At 46.5% G+C, this 22,236-nt stretch overlaps 1 protein-coding gene across 1 annotated transcript; it reads right to left on the bottom strand.

Moving 5' to 3' along the window:
• Positions 1-544: 544 nt before the first annotated feature.
• XKRX (XK related X-linked) lies at positions 545-21,902 on the bottom strand. The gene is made up of 3 exons (XM_087727230.1): positions 20,838-21,902; positions 7,923-8,182; positions 545-1,882 (listed from the first exon to the last, which is right to left on the bottom strand). Exons 1-3 carry the CDS (start codon positions 21,308-21,310, stop codon positions 1,137-1,139), a joined length of 1,479 nt encoding a protein of 492 aa, XP_087583356.1. The 5' UTR covers positions 21,311-21,902; the 3' UTR covers positions 545-1,136.
• Between the last annotated feature and the right edge of the window lie 334 nt (positions 21,903-22,236).

The raw sequence follows: 22,236 nt of genomic DNA, 5'->3' as shown, positions 1-22,236 counted from the left end.
ACTCGACATGTCAACCCGTACTCCTCACAAGCATTTCGATTGAAGATTCACCTACTGGATGAGCTTGTGTTCAGAAACAGCCTTGCATTGCATACAGTGGGAAGTGTTTTGGGAGGCCAAATTGGGTTGGTAGTCCTGAGCATTTCAACATAATGGGTTTTTTAAAGTATATCTTTGCATAGGACCCAGCCAAGTGATTGGGAAAGGCTTACCTCCCCAGGTAAGAGCCCAAACTATGATGAGCTGATCACCTCCTAGAACCAGAACTTGGATGTGGAATGGTCCAGTTTCCCATCACAAGCTCAACGCATTCAACCTCAACTCTTTCTCCCTTGAAGAATGCCACTAATGTAGCAGTTGGCCACTATCTCGCTCCTTCCAGAGCAGTTGGGAAGGCCAATCTGTTGCAGTACCCCTGAAGATGTGGAGCCAAGAAATCCAAAGCTCCATCAATGGGGCTCCCTGGGAGACTCATCATCCTGAGCTTTCAGACCCCAGGACCATAAATGGAACTGCAGGAACCCAAACAAATTCTGAGACTCGGTTGCTATCCACGACAGCATCTTTTCCAGCACTTCAAATTACAAAAAAGAAAGTCTTCACAAGTTTTCAAATAAATAAAAGGAACAGTTGGGGAAGTCACTTTGAAGCTTTACCCAACTGTGCAGGATCACACAGACAGTGAGACAGTCTCTTCTGCAAAGCTTCTTCTTACAACAGTCCTGAGCCAGCTGAGTGTCCTTCAGTTCCATTTCTGGAAATGAGCACAGCCAAGGCAGTTCCAGTGCTAGACTTCTGGCACCTAGAAGAGCAAAAACCATCCTTCATTGGTGGTTTGCCCCATCAACTAGAGTTCCTCTTTCATACTATGTGTCAAGTCTTCTCCTGCTGTCCCCGATGCTGATTGCCCTAGTCCTGCACCAACAGCAGCAAAGGGTATCCTTCCAGCCCACCGTCTTAAGTCCATCTGATGCTGAGGAAGACATCCCCACCACAATTGCCTGCGTTCCTGCTTATAAATTATAGCATAGCACCGTGAAATTAAGGCGAATCCCAATGGGGGAGAACAGGTACCACTGCTGAAACTTGACACCGGATGGGGGTTCATCAACACCCCATCAGCCGGGTGTCGATTGTCATACGATGCTGTGCCTCACACCAGGTTCATGAGGTGTCTCCAAATCGACCGCAACGGCAACGTGTTCCTTCTGGCAACAGATGCAATGCAAGAAGTCCGAGACGTTGTGCGTGAAGAGGCGGCGGCAGGGATGCAGGTACTGCATGAAAGAAAGCATGAAGACAATGGCCAGACAGTAGGCCACCAGCAGCTGCAGCACAAGCATGGGAGTGCAGACGTACTCGTAGAAGTCCTCCTTGAAGAAGTACCAAACCAGGAGCAGCAGGCTGTTCTCCAGTCCACGGAACACATAGAATAAAACTAAACAGCCCCAGTTTTGGGAGCGGACAATCAGGTCTCGCCTGGACAACCTGAGCTGGACAGCTGACCAACAGAAGACATTGATGCCACCGTAGAGCACAGTGATGCAGATCAGGACAGTCAAAGTTCCCACCCGGCTGAAGTTTTTCTCCACATTCTCGGGCAGTTTGGCCCCGCTTCTCCAAAACTCAATCCACGGTAAGAAGAAGAAGACCAAGAAGTTGGCTGCCCCGACGGCCAAGCCATAGTACTTGAAGACGGTCCCAAAGAGGACCAAGATGGTGATGCGGGTGGAGATCTCCAAGCTCCTCCATAAGATGATGCAGATGAAGGCCAAGGGGTGGAGGTGGATCTTGTAGTCATCGTACTTGATCTGGATGGCCAGGGTGTTGCAGACCAAAGCGCCGTACGTGACTGAGAGTAAGCATATGCTCATCAGCACAGCTAGAAGGGAAGGAAAAAGGAAAGGTAAGCAGTGAAGAGCAAACCACGATCAACTTGTAAAAATTAGAGGCGCTGGGAATCACTGCAGTGGTTAATTTACTAGTTCCAGGAGTGGGCTTCAAAAATTGCAGCAACGGGTTCGCTGCCCTGTTGCTGGGTGGGTGTGGCCATAGTGGGCGTGGCCTGGTCGGCCTCCTGCACCAGTGGTGGGTTTCAAAAAATGTTCGAACCTACTCTGTTGGTGTGGCCTCCTTTGTGGGAGTGGCTTGCCAGCCATGTGACTTGGTGGGAGTGGCTTGCCGGCCATGTGTTCTCTCTCTCTCTCTCTCTCTCTCTCTCTCTCTCTCTCTCTCTCTCTCTCTCTCTTCCCTCTTGTCTCTCTGCCCCTTTTTCCTTTTTTTCTTTCATCTCTCTCTCACTTTTTCTTTCTTTCTTTCTTCCTTTCTTTCTCTTTCTCTCTCTGTGTGAGTCTGTCTGTCTGTGTGTGTATGTGTTTGTGTGTCAGTGGTGGGATTCAATTTTTTTTTGAACCTCTTCTGTAGGTGTGGCCTGCTTTCTGGTGAAACCTCTTCTAACCAGTTCGGTAGATTTGACGAACCGGTTCTACCGAACTGGTGCGAACTGGTAGGAACCCATCTCTGTCCTGCACCATGGCAGGGGGCATTTCCTTGAGCCTCCAGGAGGGCAAAAATTGTTTCCCCTGGGCTCCGGAGGCCAGAAACAGGCCCATTTCCAGATTTCCAGAACCTCCACTAGGCCTGTTTCCCCCCCCCCCTCTCTGAGCCTCCACCCAGGCCCTGCACTTACCTGGCATGATGAAGGGGCCGTGTGGAGACTCCTGGGAGGGGAGGGCTGGGCGTGGCCAGCCACGAGTGTCATTTGGGGGTTTGCCGAACTGGGCAGAATTCTAGCTAGAGGATCGCCCGAACCCGTGCGAACCCCCAGCAGCCCACCCGTGATAGTCCTTGAGTAACAACAACAATTGAGCCCAAAATTGATGTTGCTAAGCTAAACATTTGCTACATGAGTTTGCCCCATTTTACAACTTTTCTTGCCACCATTGTTAAGTGAATCACTGCAATTCTTAAATGAGTAAATATAGTTGTTAAGTGAATCTTGCCACCATTGTTAAGCGAATCATTGCCTCTGTGAAGCGAGTCATTGCCATCCTATATACATTTTCTCATTAGGTAAACCTCACTGGATTTAATGGGATTTTCGTTTCTATACTCCTGCTTTACTCCTTCATTGTCCAAAAACTTGCTTTTTCAATGTAAACCAAAGATTTGTAAAGGTAAAGATTTCCCTCCCACATATGTGCTAGTCGTTCCTGACTCTAAGGGGCAGTACTCATCTCTGTTTCAAAGCTCAAGAACCATCGCTGTCCGAAAACATCTCCGTGGTCCTGTGGCTGGCATGACTAAACGCCAAAGGTGCACGGAACACTGTTACCTTCCCACCAAAGTTGGTTCCTATTTTTCTATTTGCATTTTACATGCTTTCGAACTGCTAGGTTGGCAGAAGCTGGGACAAGTCATGGGAGCTCACTCCATTACGTGGCACTAGGGATTCGAACTGCCGAACTGCCGACCTTCCGATTGACAAGCTCAGCATCTTAGCCACTGAGCCACTGCATCCCTCAAAAGAAAGGGGGAAAGGAAAGGAGCCTGCAATTGGGAGGTGGGGAGAGAATAAAATTTGCTGTCCAGGGTGTGTCTCCTCTCTTTTCCCAGAATCCATATTAAAAGTTCACAAGGAGTTAGAGGAACAACCATATGCTGAGCTAAGCTAAAAGAAACCAGTGAGACTGGTTAGTCAAGCAGAAGAATGTCCTAATAAAATCCAAAATACCCTTTCACCTTAATCTACACCGAGTTTTGTAGGAGCTGCGGATTCCATAGACTATTTTCTGTACACGATGGAATTTTTGGGGCTAGTTCATTTCTTTAACCGGAACTTAGCCAAGGCTTAGCTTGGAGAGTTTTGGATATGAAAACCTGAGAGGTTTTAACTTGTGTTTCCTTCATCCAATTCTTGGTTGGGTTAAATCTGTTTAGGAGGGATTAGAGAATCCTTGCGGAGAAATATGGAAGATATACCGAACGAGGAAATAGCACATTTTGTCGCTGACTCCTTGGCAAAGGCTAATGCAGATTTGGTTTTCAAAAATTCCCAACCCACCCCCACAAATGTACATTCAATTCTATTAACCAAGTCTCAAACATCAGTTGTGAAACTCTGTTTTCTATTTACAGGAACTGACGATACTCTCATACAAATAAAAGGAAATACCCAGGATAAACGCTCTGTAAACACAAAAATTTCTCCCAGCTTCCAACTCCTGGGCAGGGGATATGAAAGTCATATACATCTCCTCTCTCAGGAAATTCCATAAAGAACATCCACTGTTTAATGGAGTGGCATGGAATGGAACAGAACGGAACGGAATAGAACAGAACAGAACGGAATAGAATAGAATAACAGAGTTGGAAGGGACATTGAAGGTCTTCTAATCCAACCCACTACTCAGGCAGGAAACCCTATACATTTCAGACATTGCTTTAGGCAAGGATGTTGGTATTGTAGAGTGTTTTCTGAATAATATACCTTATTAAAAGGCACACACCTTTCTGAGCTTAAGCTACCAGATTCCTGATTTTCATCACACACTTGGAATCCCTGTATGATTGAGCTGAACTAGTCAAGTGAATTTCTACAGTTTTTTTTAAAGATTTATATGTGCTCATCTTACTACTAAACTTTGACCTGAGTTTTTACATTGATTGTTTTATTTTATTTTTTAAATTATTTTTATTATACATTTTCCTTTGTTATCCATGACGTTTCCATTTCTTCAATGGCAGTGTGCTGTCCAAATCGAATCGGGTGTGCGCGTGTGTGCTTTTAATTCCCTTAATTATAAACTACTAAATTAAATTTCTAAATTATAAATTACTAACTTTTGCTTCTATTTTCTAACCATTTATAAAATAGGTCCCAAGTTAAATAATACTCCGTTTCCTCTTTATCCTTAATTGTCATTGTTTAACCTGTCCATTTCGGCACAGTCTAATGTTTTCCTTATTACATTTTCATCTATAGGTATATATTTAATATTACTTGTGATAACGGCACAGACGGTACGGACAAAATTGGAAAAATGAAGATACATTGATCATTTTCTAGTCCTCAAATTAAGACCACAATTCAGCCTCAAATTTATGTGGCTGACAGTCATGGAGTTTTTGTCCCACATTGAGACTTTTCTCGCCACATCTGTTCAGTGAATCACAGTCGTTCTTAAATGAGTCACAGTGAATCTGGCTTCCCCATTACTGTAACGCGCTCTACATGGGGCTGCCCTTGAAGAGCGTTTGAAGACTTCAGTCAGTCCAGAACGCAGCCGCGCGAGCGATTGTGGGTGCACTTAGGTACACCCACGTTACACCTATCCTCCGCGAGCTGCACTGGCTGCCCATTGGTCTCCGGACATACTTCAAGGTGCTAGTCATTACTTTTAAAGCCCTGCATGGCATTGGACCTGGGTACCTGAGAGACCGCCTCCTGCCAATTACCTCCCAAAGACCGATTCGATCGCACAGACTAGGCCTTCTCCGGATTCCATATGCCAGCCAATGCCGGCTGGTGACCCCCCGGGGGAGGGCCTTCTCTTTTGCAGCTCCAGCCCTCTGGAACGACCTCCCCGTTGAGATCCGGACCCTTACTACCCTCCCGGCCTTCTGTAATGCTATTAGGTCCTGGCTGTTCCGGCAGGCCTGGGGCTGTTGAAGTATCCAGCCCCACTTTAACTGTGAATGTTGTGGTATTTTATCTTTTGTATTGTCTTATTTATCCCCCTTCCCTCTTTTATTGTAAGCCGCCCAGAGTCCTTCGGGAGTGGGCAGCATACAAGACCAATAAAACCAAACCAAACCAAACCAAACCAAACCAAACCAAACCAAACCAACCAAACCTATTGCTGCTTCCTCTTGTTCCATGTCAACAGACTTTAAGCTTCATGACCTTGAAGAGAAGGTGGGCAGAAGGGGGTCACGTGACTCCCCGGGACACTGCAACCATCATAAATGTGAGTCAGTTGTCAGGCATCCGAATGCAACGGTCATAAGTGTGAAAAATGGCCATGTTGCTTTTTTCAATGCCGTTGCGACTCCGAATAGTCACTACAGGAACTGTTGTTAAGTTGAGGGCTGCCTGTATATAAGACGTCAATAAAGCATCCATACATTCATTCATTTAGGAGGAAAGGAAGGGAAATTCCTGGATGGGGATTAAACTTGACATCATGCACATCTGGAAAACATCAGAATGAGGTAGGCTGTTCAAAGCACTGACTCACACTGGATCGGTTGGATGGGTGTGTTACCTGACTGCATGTTTCCAAGGTGATATCCCTCTTGGAAAGCAGATGGCAAAATGCCTTCGTGCTTGGCAATTAAAATACCTGCAGTCGATTTTATAAACATTAATTATTGGAACCACACCTCTGGGAATTGCGCAGACGGATCTATTAAAACAGGAGCAGAGAAAGCCACACCTGTTGTGGCCTGCCAGCAGAGCTGGCAACAGATTCGGACAGTGAGGAGGTTGGGGAGGAACATGGGCCAGTCCTGGAGTCTGGGGAAGGCTCTGATGAGGGCTCTGTGTTGGAGGCAGAGAGGGGGCCAGGGCCGTATGCCAGTTATCAGCTGCCTTCAGAGACTTAGCAGTAGACTTATATACCGCTTCATAGGCCTTTCAGGCCTCTCTAAGCGGTTTACAGAGAGTCAGCATATTGCCCCCAACAATCTGGGTCCTCATTTTACCCACCTCGGAAGGATGGAAGGCTGAGTCAACCCTGAGCCGGTGAGATTTGAACCGCTGAACTGCTGATCTAGCAGTAGCCTGCAGTGCTGCATTTAACCACTGCGCCACCTCGGCTCTTAGTCAGACATCAGTGAGGCAGATGAACAACTGCAGCCTGTTCCCAGTGTGCTCATGCGCAGAGTTGCCAGATGAAGGGAACAGCTAAAGAACAGGGGTCGACCTGGGAATAAGGCCACAGGTGGAGGATGAATGGTCCCTCCCAGAGGAAATAAAAAGGGAGCGAAGGGGGAGTGGAGTTTGCAGGAGACAATTAGTTCGCTTAATTGATCCGTGACTCTCTGAGACTCCTTGCCAAGTTTTGCAGATATCGGCCTGGCAGCTCTCCAAGCCAGATGAGGTCTGTGACTGTAAATCCTCCCTTGAAAGACTTTGCTGGATATGAATGAGCAAAATTCACAGTAAATTAATAAAAGGGATTTTTGTCGGGACGAGGAGTTTGCTTCATGCACTTGGGAAGCCTCAGTCAGAACAACACCTACTGAAATTATACACCTAGCAGAGCCCATGTTCCAGATTCAACTGTCAAGAATTCGCCAACCAGGTATTTTTCTGAGCCTTTTAGGCAAATCTTTTATTTATAGGGCACTGCAGCTTTTCTAACCTTTAAAAACACAGGCTTTGCTGCCTAGCCTTAAAAAGGATTGTAGAGTCTAGATTGATCCCTTGAGATCTTGAGATCTTTTTACCTGCTTTTACAGCCCTCTCTAAGCGGTTTACAGAGTCAGCCTCTTGCCCCCAAGAATCTGGGTCCTCATTTTACCCACCTTGGAAGGATGGGAGGCTGAGTCAACCTTGAGCCTGGTGAGATTTGAACTGTTGAACTGCAGCTAGCAGCCTGCAGTCCTGCACTCTGAGCACTGCGTTACCTCGGCTCTTTTAAAAGAAATAAATAAGATAAAAATAAAATAAAAATCCGCTCTCATCGGGAGAGCAAATAAATTTTCATCCAGAAAATTCATCCAACCGTCCAGAAGTGGGTGCTGCCGTTTTTGCCCGGATCGGTGGCAGGAGGCTCCGCCCATCCACATGCACAGAAGTATCACATGCGAGCGCGATCACGCCCGAACCAGTAGTAAAAAAATTAGCAACCCACCTCTGCCACCATCCCTTCAGTTTCCTTTCCCCTCCCCATCCTTTGGCCCTGTTCTGTCCTTACCTCTGCTGGGGGGCAGGTACTGCTCTACTATAGTGACATAAAGCTGTAGGGTGAGCTGTGGGGTGGAGCCCAGGAAGGCCTGAATGACCGCCATGCGCTTGAAAGCATTGCGGTGAGTGGCCAGCCGGCGCACCAGGTGCCCCACTTCCTGCTCGATCTCGATCTCGCAGTCGCTGTGAATATGCTTCTTGCGGGTGATGGTGACGTAAGGCTCCTCCTCCCGGCCCTGGTGGTAAAACATCACTATGCACTCCAAACATCTGCACAAAAGAGAAAGGAGGGGGATTATTCAGTGGCACAGTGGTTAGAGTGCAGTACTGCAGGCCGCATCTGCTGACTGCTGGCTGACTGCAATTTGGCAGTTCAAATCCCACCAGCCTCAAGGTTGACTCATCCTGCCATCCTTCCGAGGTCGGTAAAATGAGGACCCAGATTGTTGGGGGTAAATATGGTGTCTCTGTAAACTGCTTAGAGAGGGCTGTACACTTAAGCAGCATTGTCTGCCCGACTATGAGCAACTTACTTAAAAAGAGTAAGGTTCTACATTTAGGCAAGAAAAAAATGCACAGGTACCCTATAGGTGGCACCTTGCTCAAGAGTAGTAACTGTGAGAGGGATCTTGGAGTCCTAGTGGACAACCATTTAAATATGAGCCAGCCATGTGCAGCAGCTGCCAAAAAAGCCAACCCAGTTCTAGGCTACATAAACGGATAGAATCAAGATCACGTGAAGTGTTAATACCACTTTATAATGCCTTGGTATGGCCACACTTGGAATTCTGCATCCAATTTTGGTTGCCATGGTGTAGAAAAGATGTGGAGACTCTAGAAAGAGTGCAGAGAAGGGCAACAAAGAGGATTAGGGGACTGGAGACTAAAACATATGAAGAACAGTTGCAGGAACTGGGTATGTCTAGTTTAATGAAAAGAAGGACTAGGGGAGACATGATAGCAATCTTCCCATATTTCAGGGGTTGCCACAAAGAAGAGGGAGTCAAACTATTCTCCAAGGCACCTGAGAGTAGAACAAGAAGCGATGGGTGGAAACTAATCAAGGAGAGAAGCAACTTAGAACCAAGGAGAAATTTCCTGACAGTTAGAAAAATTAATCAGTGGAACAGCTTGCCTCCAGAAGTTGTGAATGCCCCAACACTGAAAGTCTTTAAGAAGATGTTGGATAGCCATTTGTCTGAAATGGTATAGGGTTTCCTGCCTAGGCAGGGGGTTGGACTAGAAGACCTCCAAGGTCCCTTCCAACTCTGCTCTTGTATTGTAACTCTGAGACCACACAGCAGCAGCAGCAGCAGCAAGCAGCACCATTCAAGACCTCATTTCAAAAAGGAGAGAAGGAGGGAAGGGGAAGGAGGGAGGGAAGGAAGGAGGGAAGGAAGGGGAGTAGGAGAGAAGAAACGAGGGAAGGAAAGAGGGAGGGAGGGAAGGAAGGAGGGAAGGAAGGGGAGTAGGAGAGAAGAAACGAGGGAAGGAAAGAGGGAGGGAGGGAAGAAGAAGTAGGACAGTTGTAAGATAAGATGGATCTATGGGATGTTAAGAAAGCAATCTTCAAGTATATTGTCAACTGTAGGGAAAAATTGTTATAAATACATATTATTAATAACAGTTATGAGATCATATTTGTGAATGTATATATAAAATTGATTTTTTTAAAAAATGAAAACCACAGGAGGCTGGTCTCCTGCCATGGCAATGCAAGGAAGGAACCAGAAAGCCTCATTCCAAGATAAGCACACACTCTTATCTGCTATATTTGTGGCTTATTGTAATGGAGTGCCGGAAGTCTGGACCTATCCTAGAATCCTCCCTTGTTGTTTAGGAGCAGACGCAGACCGAAACGGATTCCCTGGGGCCTTAGATATCCCACTTTCTACAGCAGCTGGGCTCAAGATTTTCCCACAGTCCCGAAGAGACCCGCCCACATTCAGCTCCCTGGGTTAAGCGTGAGACTGCAGAGCACACGCCTTCCACCAGCAGCCTGACATGAGAGACGAGACTGTGCTTTCTCCCGACTGACTCAGACAGAGCTTGAAATTCCTAGATTTTGCAAACCTGGCAAACAGTTTCCTTGTGAGCTATGAGACAGCTAGGTTTGTAAGAAAGGCAGAGCGCAGAATTGGCCAACATCCAAATGAAACCATGACATCATGCCTTGGGAACGGACTCAAAGGCTCGTCCATGATACATTCCAGAAGGAAAAATCTTGGGGCACCTTAAGGAGCTGCAAACGTATTAAGCTTTCTGCTTCGGTGGGCCACATATAATTTCATTCTGATGCATCTGAAGGAGCAAGCCAGGTGCAGGCAGCAATAAATTGGTTTGTCTTTGGGAAGCCATGAGACAAGTTGTTGTTTTGGATAGAAAAGGCTAACACAATTACCTGCTTTGGAAAAATGTTTCTTGAAAGATTTGTGTTAATCCACCTCGAAAAATAAATGCTGTGCAATCTTAAAAACAAACTTCCTAAGCCATAGTGGCTTAACTGTGATCAGTTGCAATCGGCTAGCCTTGCAGATTGTGCTATGTTAAATTGGTATGCTACACCATAAATCGTGATGTGATATCCACATGAACTGGCTCACAGAGAAGACAAGCAAGTTTTTGTATGGCTGAAGGCATCGAACTGTTTTTTTTTAGGTTAGTCTGGTTGTTTTGCAGAGAATGAAGATGCATAAGTTCCTCTTTCTGTGCTGAATTTGTCAGTTTACTTCCTCTTCCTCTAAACTTATTTTTTCCCTCTAAAAGGGATGTCTTCCTGCAACACCTGTCCCCTCAAAATCCACTTTCCAGGAAAGGCAATATTTTTAATTTCTAGACAGAAAGAGCAGGATCGTCTCCAAATCTTTCCAAAACTCTACCACTGAATTCTAGATGTGTGTGGACTAGCTGTAAGACCATGGTGGGTTTCAAGATTTTTAGAACCTCTTCTGTAGGTGTGGCCTGTTTTGTGGGAGTGGCTTGCCAGCCATGTGACCGGGTGGGAGCGGCTTGCCAGCCATGTGATGGGTGGGAGTGGCTTGCTGGCCATGTCACTGGGTGGGGGTGGCTTGCCAGCCATGTGACTGGGTGGGCATGGTCAACTTGTAAAATGTGGTGAAACTCACTTAACAATGCTCTTGTTTAGCAACCAAAATGTTGGCTCAGAAACTCTGAGCACGCAAGTCTTAAAGCTGTCAAGTTACAAGACCCTTGCACCCCTAACCCTTTAGAAAAAAAAATCCTAAGGGTGTTCAAACTTGACAGCTTTAAGACTTGTGGACTTCAACTCCCAGAATTCCTCCTCCAGTGATGTTGGCTTAGAAACTCTGGCATTTGAAGCACGCAAGTCTTAAAGCTGTCAAGTTACAAGACCCTTGCACCCCTAACCCTTTAGAAAAAAAACCACAGGGTTTTTCAAACTTGACAGCTTTAAGACTTGTGGACTTCAACCCCCAGAATTCCTCCTCTCGCTCTTCATCTTGATGATGTGCGGACGGGGGTGGTGGTGGTGGAGGGAGCTAGAACTCATTCTAAACGGCACGGTAGATTTGTGGAACCTCTTCTATAGAACAGGTTAGGACTGGCAGGAACCCACCCCTGTGTAAGACCCACACTTTATGAAATAGTTTAGCCCCGTGATGGCAAACCTATGACAGGCGTTGCCACAGGTGCACAAAGAGCCTCTCTGCGGGCACCCCAGCCCAGCTCCACTGCATGTACATGTGTGCCTCCCGCCCGCTGGTTTTCAGGTCTCTGCTGCGCATGCGCAGGGACGGGCCTTCACTGCTCACAGCAGTTTCTCCCCAGTGCGCCCTAGCTTTCTCCTGCATTCCTGCCACCCATGCCTTTCCCAGTCTTCGCAGGCTCCACACTCCACAGGTGCCTCTCCGTGGCAGGAATGGCGGAGAAAACCTGCAGAAAAACTGCAAAGATCTCGAGCCCCGCACCCCGTTTTGGGCCCGAAAAGTCTCTTGCACCAACCTAGAAGCCAAAATGGGGGCCAGGGGATGGGGCACATGCGCAGGGAACGTGCGCACATCGGGGGTGGGTTCCGGCCAACACTACTGCTAGTTCGCTTGTGTGCATACACTTGATACGCACTGCATGCACTTGTTGCGCATTGCATAGGCTTAATGCACGCTGTGCGTGCATGCTCAGTGCAATTAAAATTGTCCTGTATACGCGCAGAACTGAAAATCAAGATGGCGCCGACCAAGGAAGCAGTTCAGGGGCGTGGCAGGCCTGGGTCGTGGCTGATTCCAGTGACCAAAGCCTCCAAACCTCTACCGATTCAGCCAAACTGGTCGGAACCGGTAGGAACTCACCACTGGCGGGCATGCACGGGTGGCAGGGCACATTCAGGGGGCACTCGCCAAGCATTTTGAGAATTGGGGCGTGCATGTGTGTTTTGGCCACTCGGCACCAAAAAGGTTAACCGTCCCTGGCTTAGCCTATTTCCAGGGCGAGCATCACCACCAAAATTGTTATATTTTTAGGTTGCTTCACATTCAACCCCACCCAAGCCAGAGCCTCTACTAGGCTGAAATACCTTGAAGGCTTTCACAAAAACCTTCTCATCCGCTTGGAGGGAAAGGGAGGTGCGGCATGCAAACAGCCAGCCTTAGAAAAGGGTTCTTTGTTGACCTCCCGATGCTGAAAATAGAGCCTCAGACAAGCCAGCTCTGTTCTCGTTGATGCAGGAATGGCTGGTGGAGCTAAAACCGACGGGTAGAACAGAGCGCAAAGAGAGAACAAGGGAGGGGGGGAGCGGACAGTTGGACCTCGTCTCGTCTCCTGGCTCCAATCGGAGTGATACTGGCTGGCTGGCTGACACATCGGATGCTGAGAGCAAACAAATAGGGAGGGAGTGGGAAGATCCCACTGGTGTATTTTCTGAAGGAGCCTGCAGAAGAAGGGGGTAAAAGCAGCCATCCTTTGCAGGAGACTAAGATGTTTTGGTACCCTACCAAAGATCTAAAAAAGATGTTGAGACTCTAGAAAGAGTGCAGAGAAGGGCAACAAAGAAGATTGGGGGGCTGGAGGCTAAAACAGATGAAGAACGGTTGCAGGAACTGTGTATGTCTAGTTTAATGGAAAGAAGGATTAAGGGAAACACGATAGCAGTGTTCCAATATCTCAGGGGCTGCCACAAAGAAGAGGGAGTCAAGCTATTCTCCAGAGCACCTGAGGGCAGGACAAGAAGCAATGGGTGGAAACTGATCAAGCAGAGAAGTAACTTAGAACTAAGGAGAAATTTCCTGACAGAATAATTAATCATTGGAACAGCTTGCCTCCAGAAGTTGTGAATGCTCCAACACTGGAGGTTTTTAAGAGGAGATTGGACAACCATTTGTCTGAAGTAGTGTAGGATTTCCTGCCTAAGCAGGAGGTTGGACTAGAAGACCTCCAAGGTCCCTTCCAGGTCATTCATTCTATTCTACATTTTTCTGGGATGATAGGAACCTCTGGACTCTACTCGCAGCACCAAGGTTAGGATGGTTAATTCGTTTTATAGAAACACACCTAGAGTCCTTCCATGGTGCTCTCCATCTGTTCTGAAGATCAATTTTGTGCTGGCTAGGATTTATGAGTTGATCTCTAGGACTGACCGCTTTGATCGCCTTGCAGTCCAAGGGACTCGCAGGAGTCTTCTCCAACACCATGGTTCAAAGGTCAAATTCTTTGGCACTCAGCCTTCCTTCACAGCCATCCATTGCAACTGGGAAAACCAGAGCCGTGACTATACACACTTTTGTTGGCAGGGTGATGTCTCTGCTTTGTAGTATGCTGTCTAGATTTGCCATAGCTTTCCTCCCCAGGAGCAAGCGTCTTTTAATTTCTTGGGTGCAGCCCCCATCTGCGGTGATTTTGGAGCCCAGGAAAATAAAATCTGTCACTACCTCCATTTCTTCCTCATCTATTTGCCAGGAATTGAGAGGGCAGATGCCATGATCTTAGTTTTCTTAATGTTGAGTTTCAAGCCAACTTTTGCACTCTCCTCCTTCACCCGCATCAAAAGGCTCTTTAGTTCCTCTTCACTTCCTGACATTAGAGTGGTATCATCTGCATATCTGAGGTTTCATAAGGCCAAATCCTGAAGAGGAAACTCAAATACTTTGGCCACTTAATGAGAAGGACTCACGGGAGAAGAGCCTCATGCTGGGAACGATTGAGGGCAAAATAAGAAGGGGAAAGCAGAGAATGAGGTTGCTGGATGGAGTCAATGAAGTAGTAAGCATGAACTTAAATGGACTCCAGAGGATGGTAGAGGACAGGAAGGCCTGGAGGAAGGTTGTCCATGGGGTCGCAATGGATCGGACTCGACTTTGCAACTAACAACAACAAGGGATTATGGGAGCTAAACTCCAATCCACCTGGGAGGTATCCCTTTGAAGGAATTCATAGAATTCAGCCCTCCGGTTTCCAGCATTGAAACATCTCTGCAAACTAGGATAGAAAAACAGGGAGATCTAATTGTTTTATGCTGGTGGTCTTTGGGTCAAGGGCTTCCAACCACATTTCCCAAACAAGCAAGGCCAGGGCAGGCAATTGGGAGAAGCTAGAACAAAACATTGGACTCGGTTCAAGTTTCAGAAAAACACAGCAACTCTTATTATTCCCCATCATCTTAACCCCTTCCTTTCCTCGGCTCCGCTAAAAAAACCATTCTTCAGTGGCAAAAGTTTGAAGCTGGGAGTGATGCAAGGAAGGTTTTGCAGGAAACTCCTCCATTTGAGGGGAAAAAATTCTTCATGTAGAGTCCTTTCCATGCTGTTTTTCTTGGCAATAATAAGGAAACGCTTTGCTTTGCCTGTCGCGGATTTGATTTGTTGTGATTTCATTTCAAACTGCCCAGTCTAGCTCAAAGCTCCTGGAATGTCCTATCTCGGCTAAACCTGATGCAATTGGCTGCAGGGCTGTTGTCTACCGAGACTTCTGCGATTGGGAAAGAGTTTGCTTAGTGATAAATAGTTGAAATGGTTTGGTCTAATAATGGATTGCTAGCAGCTAACCTTGAGCTTTGTACAAAGCTAAATTCCTTCCTTTTATCTATCTTGAACCAGGGGTGGGTTCCTGCCAGTTCTAACCTCTTCTATAGAAGAGGTTCCACAAATCTACTGTGCCGTTTAGAACCGGTTCCAGCTCCCTCCCCCTCCCCCCCGCCCGTCTGCACATCATCAAGATGAAGAGCGAGAGGAGGAATTCTGGGAGTTGAAGTCCACAAGTCTTAAAGCTGTCAAGTTTGAACACCCTTGAGGTTTTTTTTTCTAAAGGGTTAGGGGTGCAAGAGTCTTGTAACTTCACAGCTTTAAGACTTGCGTGCTCAGAGTTTCTGAGCCAACATTTTGGTTGCTAAGTAAGAGTGTTGCTAAGTGAGTTTCACCACATTTTACAAGTTGGCCACGCCCACTCAGTCTCATGGCCGGCAAGCCACTCCCATCCAGTCACATGGCCAACAAGCCACTCCCACAAAGCAGGCCACACCTACAGAGGAGGTTCTAAAAAAAATTTGAAACCCACCACTGTCTTGAACCTACCGAGTGGAGAAGTTCCTCCTCGTGTACATCTTGAATCTGCAACCCATCAAAATCATTGGCCTAATTGCAACTTGCAGAATTAGAACAGAGAGCTAAAATACTTCCCTTTGCCCCACCCAATAGTTTCCTATAGGTCATGCCCCAAGACAATCAGATCTGTCCACTTTCTATTCAGCTGGTCTCTCTATCATGCTCCAGTTCTACATAGAGTTCTACATAGGAATGATTTTAGTCTGTCATCTGCACCTCTATAACTGTCTGGTTTGGTTCTGCAACCCAATAAGACAGACACAGATTTCAACGGATAATTAGAACTGCAGAAAAAACAATGGCTACCAACCTGCCTTCCATTGAGGACCAGTATGCTACACAAGTCAAAAAGAGGGCTGTGAAAATATCTACACACCCATCACATCCTGGACATAAATAGTTTCAACTCCTACCCTCAAAACGGCGCTATAGAGCATTGCACACCAGAACAACTAGACAAAATACCAGTTTTTTCCCATCACTCTGCTAAGCAAATAATTCCCTCAGCACTGTCAAACTATTTACTAAGTCTGCATTACTATTACTATTAGTCTTCTCAGTATTCCTATCACCCATCTCCTCCCACTTATGACTGCAAGACCGTAACTTTGTTCTTTGATTTATATTGATATTGTTTCCTAATTGCTTATTTGTATCCTATGACTATCACTTAAGTGTTGTACCTTATGATTCTTGGCAAATGTATCTTGTCTTTTTATGTACACTGAGAGCATCTCACCAAAGACAAATTCCTTGTGTGTCCAATCACACTTGGCCAATAAAGAATTATTTTATCTTATCTTATCTTATCTTATCTTATCTTATCTTATCTTATCTTATCTTCATATTCTATTCTATTCTATTCTATTCTATTCTATTCTATTCTATTCTATTCTATTCTATTATATTATATTATATTATATTATATTATATTATTCTATTCAAATGGCCATCTAGCACAAGATCAACGTAGATGGCCTCACAATTAGGGTTGTCTCTTAGAAAGAATCAAGAAGCAGACTGGGATGGAAAACTATGACTCCTAACAGTTGAAAACTGGAGCTCAGTAATTCTGCAACCAAATCTGGAAATCCTCAATTTCCAACCTCAATTAAAAAAAAAAAAAAGGAATTCAGAGATGAGCATGGTCCAGGAAGCAACTTGGAGAAGACGTTACTCCAGAGGTTGAAGCAAGTGTGAGAAAGCAGCTCAGGATAACCCCGCCTTGACTTTGTTTACTATAAGAAGAGACAGAAAGAAGCTCGGGCAGAATTTACCAGAATTTCTCTTTTTATGGCCTACTGTATTATTTACAGGTTATTCCTGGAATGCCCACGGCACCTGGCCTGGTCTGGTTTGAAGGTTTGACCTTCTGAAATAAACTGAGAAAGTCCAGCCAGCTTTTCACTTGAGTTAGAGTGTCTTTTCTGTTCCAATGTAATGTTTACCTTATTTTTTATCTTCATGGGCAATGAGAGTGTTATCAATTTGATGAAGCCTGATCAGATACGTTCTCTAAATAAATAGGCCCTTATTTTTAAAAGCTGGCCAAATCCTTCTGGCTCCTATTTCAAGTGATCTGGAAAGGACACTGGTTGGTCCACTTCTGGTTTAATAATGTATATTGCTGGTCTTTGACCGTAATAAAGATTTTACTTACTTACTTCTGGTTTAAAGATTAACATGATATCAGGCACCTTCAAGCAGGGTGGATTTGGTTCAAATCAAGTCAATTTAAGTCACGATTTAAATCGCGATTTAAATCACTAGTAAAAAGGCTTGATTTAAATCGATTCACTTTAAATCATGATTTTGAAAGTGCAACTGTCATCTCCCTCCCTCAGCGGCTCCTCCTCTGACCTGTTGTTGAGTGAGTCACCGACAGTCCCAATATGGCAGAATATACAGCCTCCTCATGCTACATAACTAAGTTCCGTTCCACACTGAATAAACTAAATTATTAATGAATCTTAAATAGAAAATTATCTTTAGATTTTTTTTTACTCCAGAAGCATTTTATGAAAATAAATTTGATAAAAATAAAAATAAACCGATTTAAATTTTAAAAAATCTGACTTAAATTTTTAAAATCCAATTTTTTGGATCTTTTTTTTTAAAAAAAAAATCATCAATTTTTATCCTGTCTTCAAGGAAATGTGGACAAGGACTCCAGGTGGGTGTTTTTACTGGTTTCTGGAATCATTAATAATAAGAATAGCAATAGCAATAGCACCAGTGGCAGGTTTCAATTTATTTTACTACCGATGAGCTCGTGGGCTCGCATGACGCTTCTGCGCGTGCGCAGAAGCATCTGGGTGGGTGGGCGGAGCCTCCCACCAGCACTACTACAGGTTCGCCCGATCCGGGGCGAATCAGCAGAAACCCACCTCTGAATAGCACCTAGATTTATTTATACGTCACTCATAGTGTTTTACAGAACTCTCTGGGCAGTTATGTCAGCATCTTGTCCCCAAACAATCTGAGTCCTCATTTTACCTCAGAAGGATGGAAGGCTGAGTCAACTTTGAGGCGGTCAGGATCGAACTCCAGGATGTGGACAGAGTTTGCCTGCAATGCTGTATTCTAACCATTGCGCCACCACTAAGAGATTTAACTGGGTTCCTTGGTAGCTAAGCAGGTAAACATGGTATGGAAACTGGGCCATAGGAAGAAGAAAGGGGAAGTGTGGGGAAGAGTTCATTGAGTGTGGCAGAAACCCCACTTCTCTCAAAATAACACCTCAAGTGTCATGATGTCACCAAGGCAATGTTGCAATTTTGTTTTCTCAACCTAGATTTCAAGTTCAGCCTGTTAAAATCGTCAAGTGGAAAAATGGAGTCAACAAGCAACCTCTCATCTTGAATTTTTTTTTAAAAAAAAGAAAAAAAGCAAAGAAAGTTGACAGGGGGAATATTTCACATGACCAAGAACAGAGGAATTTACAAACACCCATTTAAAGGGGGACAATTCATCCTTTTGGCTAGAAAACCCCCCAAACAATTTGGTCAACAGGTGGAGCTTAATAATCTCATACCAACAGAGAGGTTTGACACTTTCATTTTGTTTTGATCCAATATCAATTTTATTCTTAACTACTTTGTCACTAATATATAGAAGAATGGGTCCATAATTTGCAAATAGATTTAGTAGTTTAAATGTTTCGGAGGGGCTGTTTTGCATGGGGCGGGAACTAATGTCATAATAATGTATTAATCAGTATTCAACTAGGGAGGATAAATGTGTATAAATGTTGTCCTTTTTCTTTTTTTAATATTTTGATGGTTTTGTGGGTTTTTAGGTTTTTTCCTTTGGATTTTTCAGCAGTGTTGTATTTTGCATTTTAACTTTCATCTTGAATAAAATAAAGACATGCCAAAAGAATCTCACACCTCCAGCACGGTGCCCTACTTTTTAGTTCCTAGATTAGATGGGGCCTCCTGCTTGAGCAGTGGGTTGGACTAGAAGACCTCCAGAGTCCCTTCCGACTCTGTTATTCTGTTTCTTGGAGTTTTCATCTTCCACACATGGCCATCACCCTCGATGCTAGTTAGCTCTGCAAAGACATTCTACGCCTCTCCTAACTTCGGGCGTACAGTATCTTCAGCTCTAGCAGGTCCCAAGGGCATTTGAGCATGCTAAACATTCTGAGAAGATCACATTTCCTCCTGGCGAAAGGGCAGAAGCTTCCATCCTGATCAACATTCCTCTGCAGAGGACATTGGCTTCCAAAATGGACCTGCCTCTTGGCTTCTAGCATGCTCCGAGCAAAAAAAAAATCAAGGACAAATAGCCAGAACCACACTTAGCAAAATGAGCATGGCGGGTAGGAAGGGAGCAAGGAAGACACGCGGCTGATCTGGGAACTAATTCTTAAAGCAAGCATAGTCAGATACTTTTTATGATTGCATTTCTCAACTTTGGCACTTTTAAGATGACGAGAGTTCCAATGGATGAGAATATTTGCATCTCAGGGTTGAACTGTGGGTCCTTGGTGCTCTCTGAGCTTGTTTTCCTGCAGACGTTTTATTACCAAAGTAGGTAACATCATCAGGGCTGGTAGGGAAAGGGGGCTTGCTCTCTTTTTATATTCTAATGGCATTTTATATTGTATTTGTGGCATTTTATATTGTAATTGTGGCATTTTATATTGTAATTGTGGCATTTTATATTATTAGGGGCATAACATGGGAGGAAAGCTCACTCCCATGATAATGTTAACTCATTGGGCAATGAAACATCTGCAAGAAAACAATGAGGCTCAAAAAGCACCAAGGACTCCAACTGTCTGGAGTTCAACTCCCATGGCTGGCTGGGAAATTCTGGGCATTGAATCCCAGACATCTTAGTTTTGAGAAAGTTGGGGTTTAGGAACTCAGACTGGAGGAAGACTTTAGTTCTCACATTCAAATCAACATTTTCCAAGCTGAGCTGCCATTTTGACTCCGCCCTTTCTCGTCTTAAGAAGCACAAAGCAGAACATGTAGATCACTCAATTTTGGCCTGGTTGGGATGCAGATGGGGTCCTGGGTTTAGCATCCAGCTAGCCACTTATGAGAGATAAAACCACAGGTGGTATTCAGCAAGTTCTGGCCAGTTCTGGAGAACCGGTAGCAGACATTTTGAGTAGTTCAGAGAACCGGCAAATACCACCTCTGACTGGCACCGCCCCCATCTATTCTCTGCCTCCCGAGTCCCAGTTGATTGGGGAGGGAATGGGGATTTTGCAGTAATCTTCCCCTGCCACGCCCACCAAGCCACCTCCCACCAATCCATGCCACGCACACCAAGCCAAGCCCACAGAACCAGTACTAAAAAATGTTTGAATCCCACCACTGGATAAAACCCTGATTTAAATATTTGGAGCCATGTGTGATTCTGACCCATTAATAGTTTATTCCACAAAGGAACTGTGGCTGTAATAATGCATGAGCCTCACTTTGCAATCACGTTTGGCAGCTGCAATGCCTTAAAACATCTGGACCAACCCAGAAAGTTCATTTTGACAGCCACAAAGCCTTCCTTACCAAAAGACAACCTAGCCAAGCATCCCTTCTCTTAATTTCTCACAAGCTCCAAGCTTCCCAAGGCATTTGGAGACAACTTGAAGCCAAATGTGGATTCTGGGCATGGTAATTCCTGCACAGTTGGGGAAGAGAAGCCTAACTGAACTCAGCTTGCGGATTTTGGGTATGGTAGTCCCTGCACAACTGGAGGAAGACACCCCAATTGAGCTCCACTTGTGGATTCTGGGCATGGTAGTCCCTGCACAGTTGAGGGGAAGACAGGCCTCCTTGAACCCCAAGTTGAGGAGCCAAGTTTTGCGATGGGGAGGAGAGGAAGCGCTGTCCCCAGCTCACCTGATGGGGGGTCCCAGGAGCACCAGGTGCATGAAGAGGATGAAGGGCTTGTCGCTGGTCAAGTCCCGGTTGACGAAGATGAGGGTCAGCTGGACCATGACGGAGGAGAGGAGCATCAAGAGCAGCGTCAGGATCATCCAGAACTGGTCGTTGGAGCGGCTGTAGGAGGCGGTCACCACGCAGGCCGAGGCCAGCTCCCCGCAGTACAGGAGGGTGGTGAAGATGATGCCCAGCGGCGGGTTAGTCCTGGTCACCGCCTGCGAGGCCACTCTGCGCAAAAGCTTGCGGGGACGGTTTGGGCTCCTTCCACGGGAGACGTGGTCGGAGCATTCTTCCACCGAAGAGTCTGCCGCCGCCGCCGCCGCCACTTTCCCACGGCCCATGCCTCCCGCAGCTGCTCCAGCCCGGGGCGGTTCAAACCCCGCACCCAAAAAGAAAACCCACAAAGGACCCTCCCGTTGCAACTGAGACATCCACCTGCTCCCCCCCCCCTTGTCCCCTTCAGCCACTTTTCAAAGGGGAGCCCAGGCAGCTGATGGGGAAACGGCCGGCGGGGCCAACGAAGCGCCCCAGCAAAGCGTAGGCGCCGGCAAGCTCGGGCTTTGCAAACGCGTCCATTTCACAGGCGGAGGAAAGGCAAGACTGAGTCCGCGGCTACTCCCGAGCGCTGGGAAGGGCGGCGGGGCAAGGCGAGAGCTGCTCAAGCAAGGAGAAGCGAGCGCCGAGCCCCCCGGGGCCGGTTCCCTCCCCTCCCCTAGTCTCCGGCTCTGGGGTGGTCAAATCCACGCAAGCCCCCGTGGGAAGCTCCGCGTCTCGCGTCTCCGTGGAGGGCGGGCGGCTCCTCTTCGAGACCCGGAGCCCGCGGGCTCCTCCTTGCCGACCCCGGCGGGGCGCGAGCGGCAGCTGCTTGCGAGCGGAGCCCGGACGGCCACGCACTCCTCCGTCCGCCCGCTCGCTCGGCTTGATCCGGAGCCGGGAAAACAGGTGTGTCTGCTCCGGCTCGGGGAGGCGAAACCGGGTCCTAGCGCACGCCCTGCTTGGCAGCGCCAGCCTCCTGGCCTCCAGTCGCGGGGAGTTCCTCGGTCGCTGCTTGGAACCGGGTGGATCAGGCGTCAGGACTTGCCAAAAGAGGACTGAGGCTAGGTTCCACCGGTTGGGCTTCGGACTGCTCCGCGACAAGTTATAGGCGGCTGGACGGGAGTCAACATCTGCTAAAAGAAGTGGGGGGGGAGGGGGAGAAGAGGTAATGTAAGCAAGTAATTTCAGAATGAGACTTAAAAGACCTTTTTCCCCTTCTGCCCCACAAATCCCTCTGCTATTAATTAGCAACAGCACTTAGATTTATATAAATGCTTTCCGGCTCTCTCTAAAGGGTTTACAGAGCATATTGCCCCCCAAC

This window comes from Thamnophis sirtalis, unplaced genomic scaffold (assembly GCF_051295495.1).
Source record: "Thamnophis sirtalis isolate CommonGarterSnake01/CBP01778 unplaced genomic scaffold, rThaSir2_p1.2 scaffold_13, whole genome shotgun sequence".
NCBI lineage: Eukaryota > Metazoa > Chordata > Lepidosauria > Squamata > Natricidae > Thamnophis > Thamnophis sirtalis.
The sequence above is the reverse complement of the archived record's forward strand: the minus strand, read 5'-3'. Positions and strand labels throughout refer to the sequence as shown.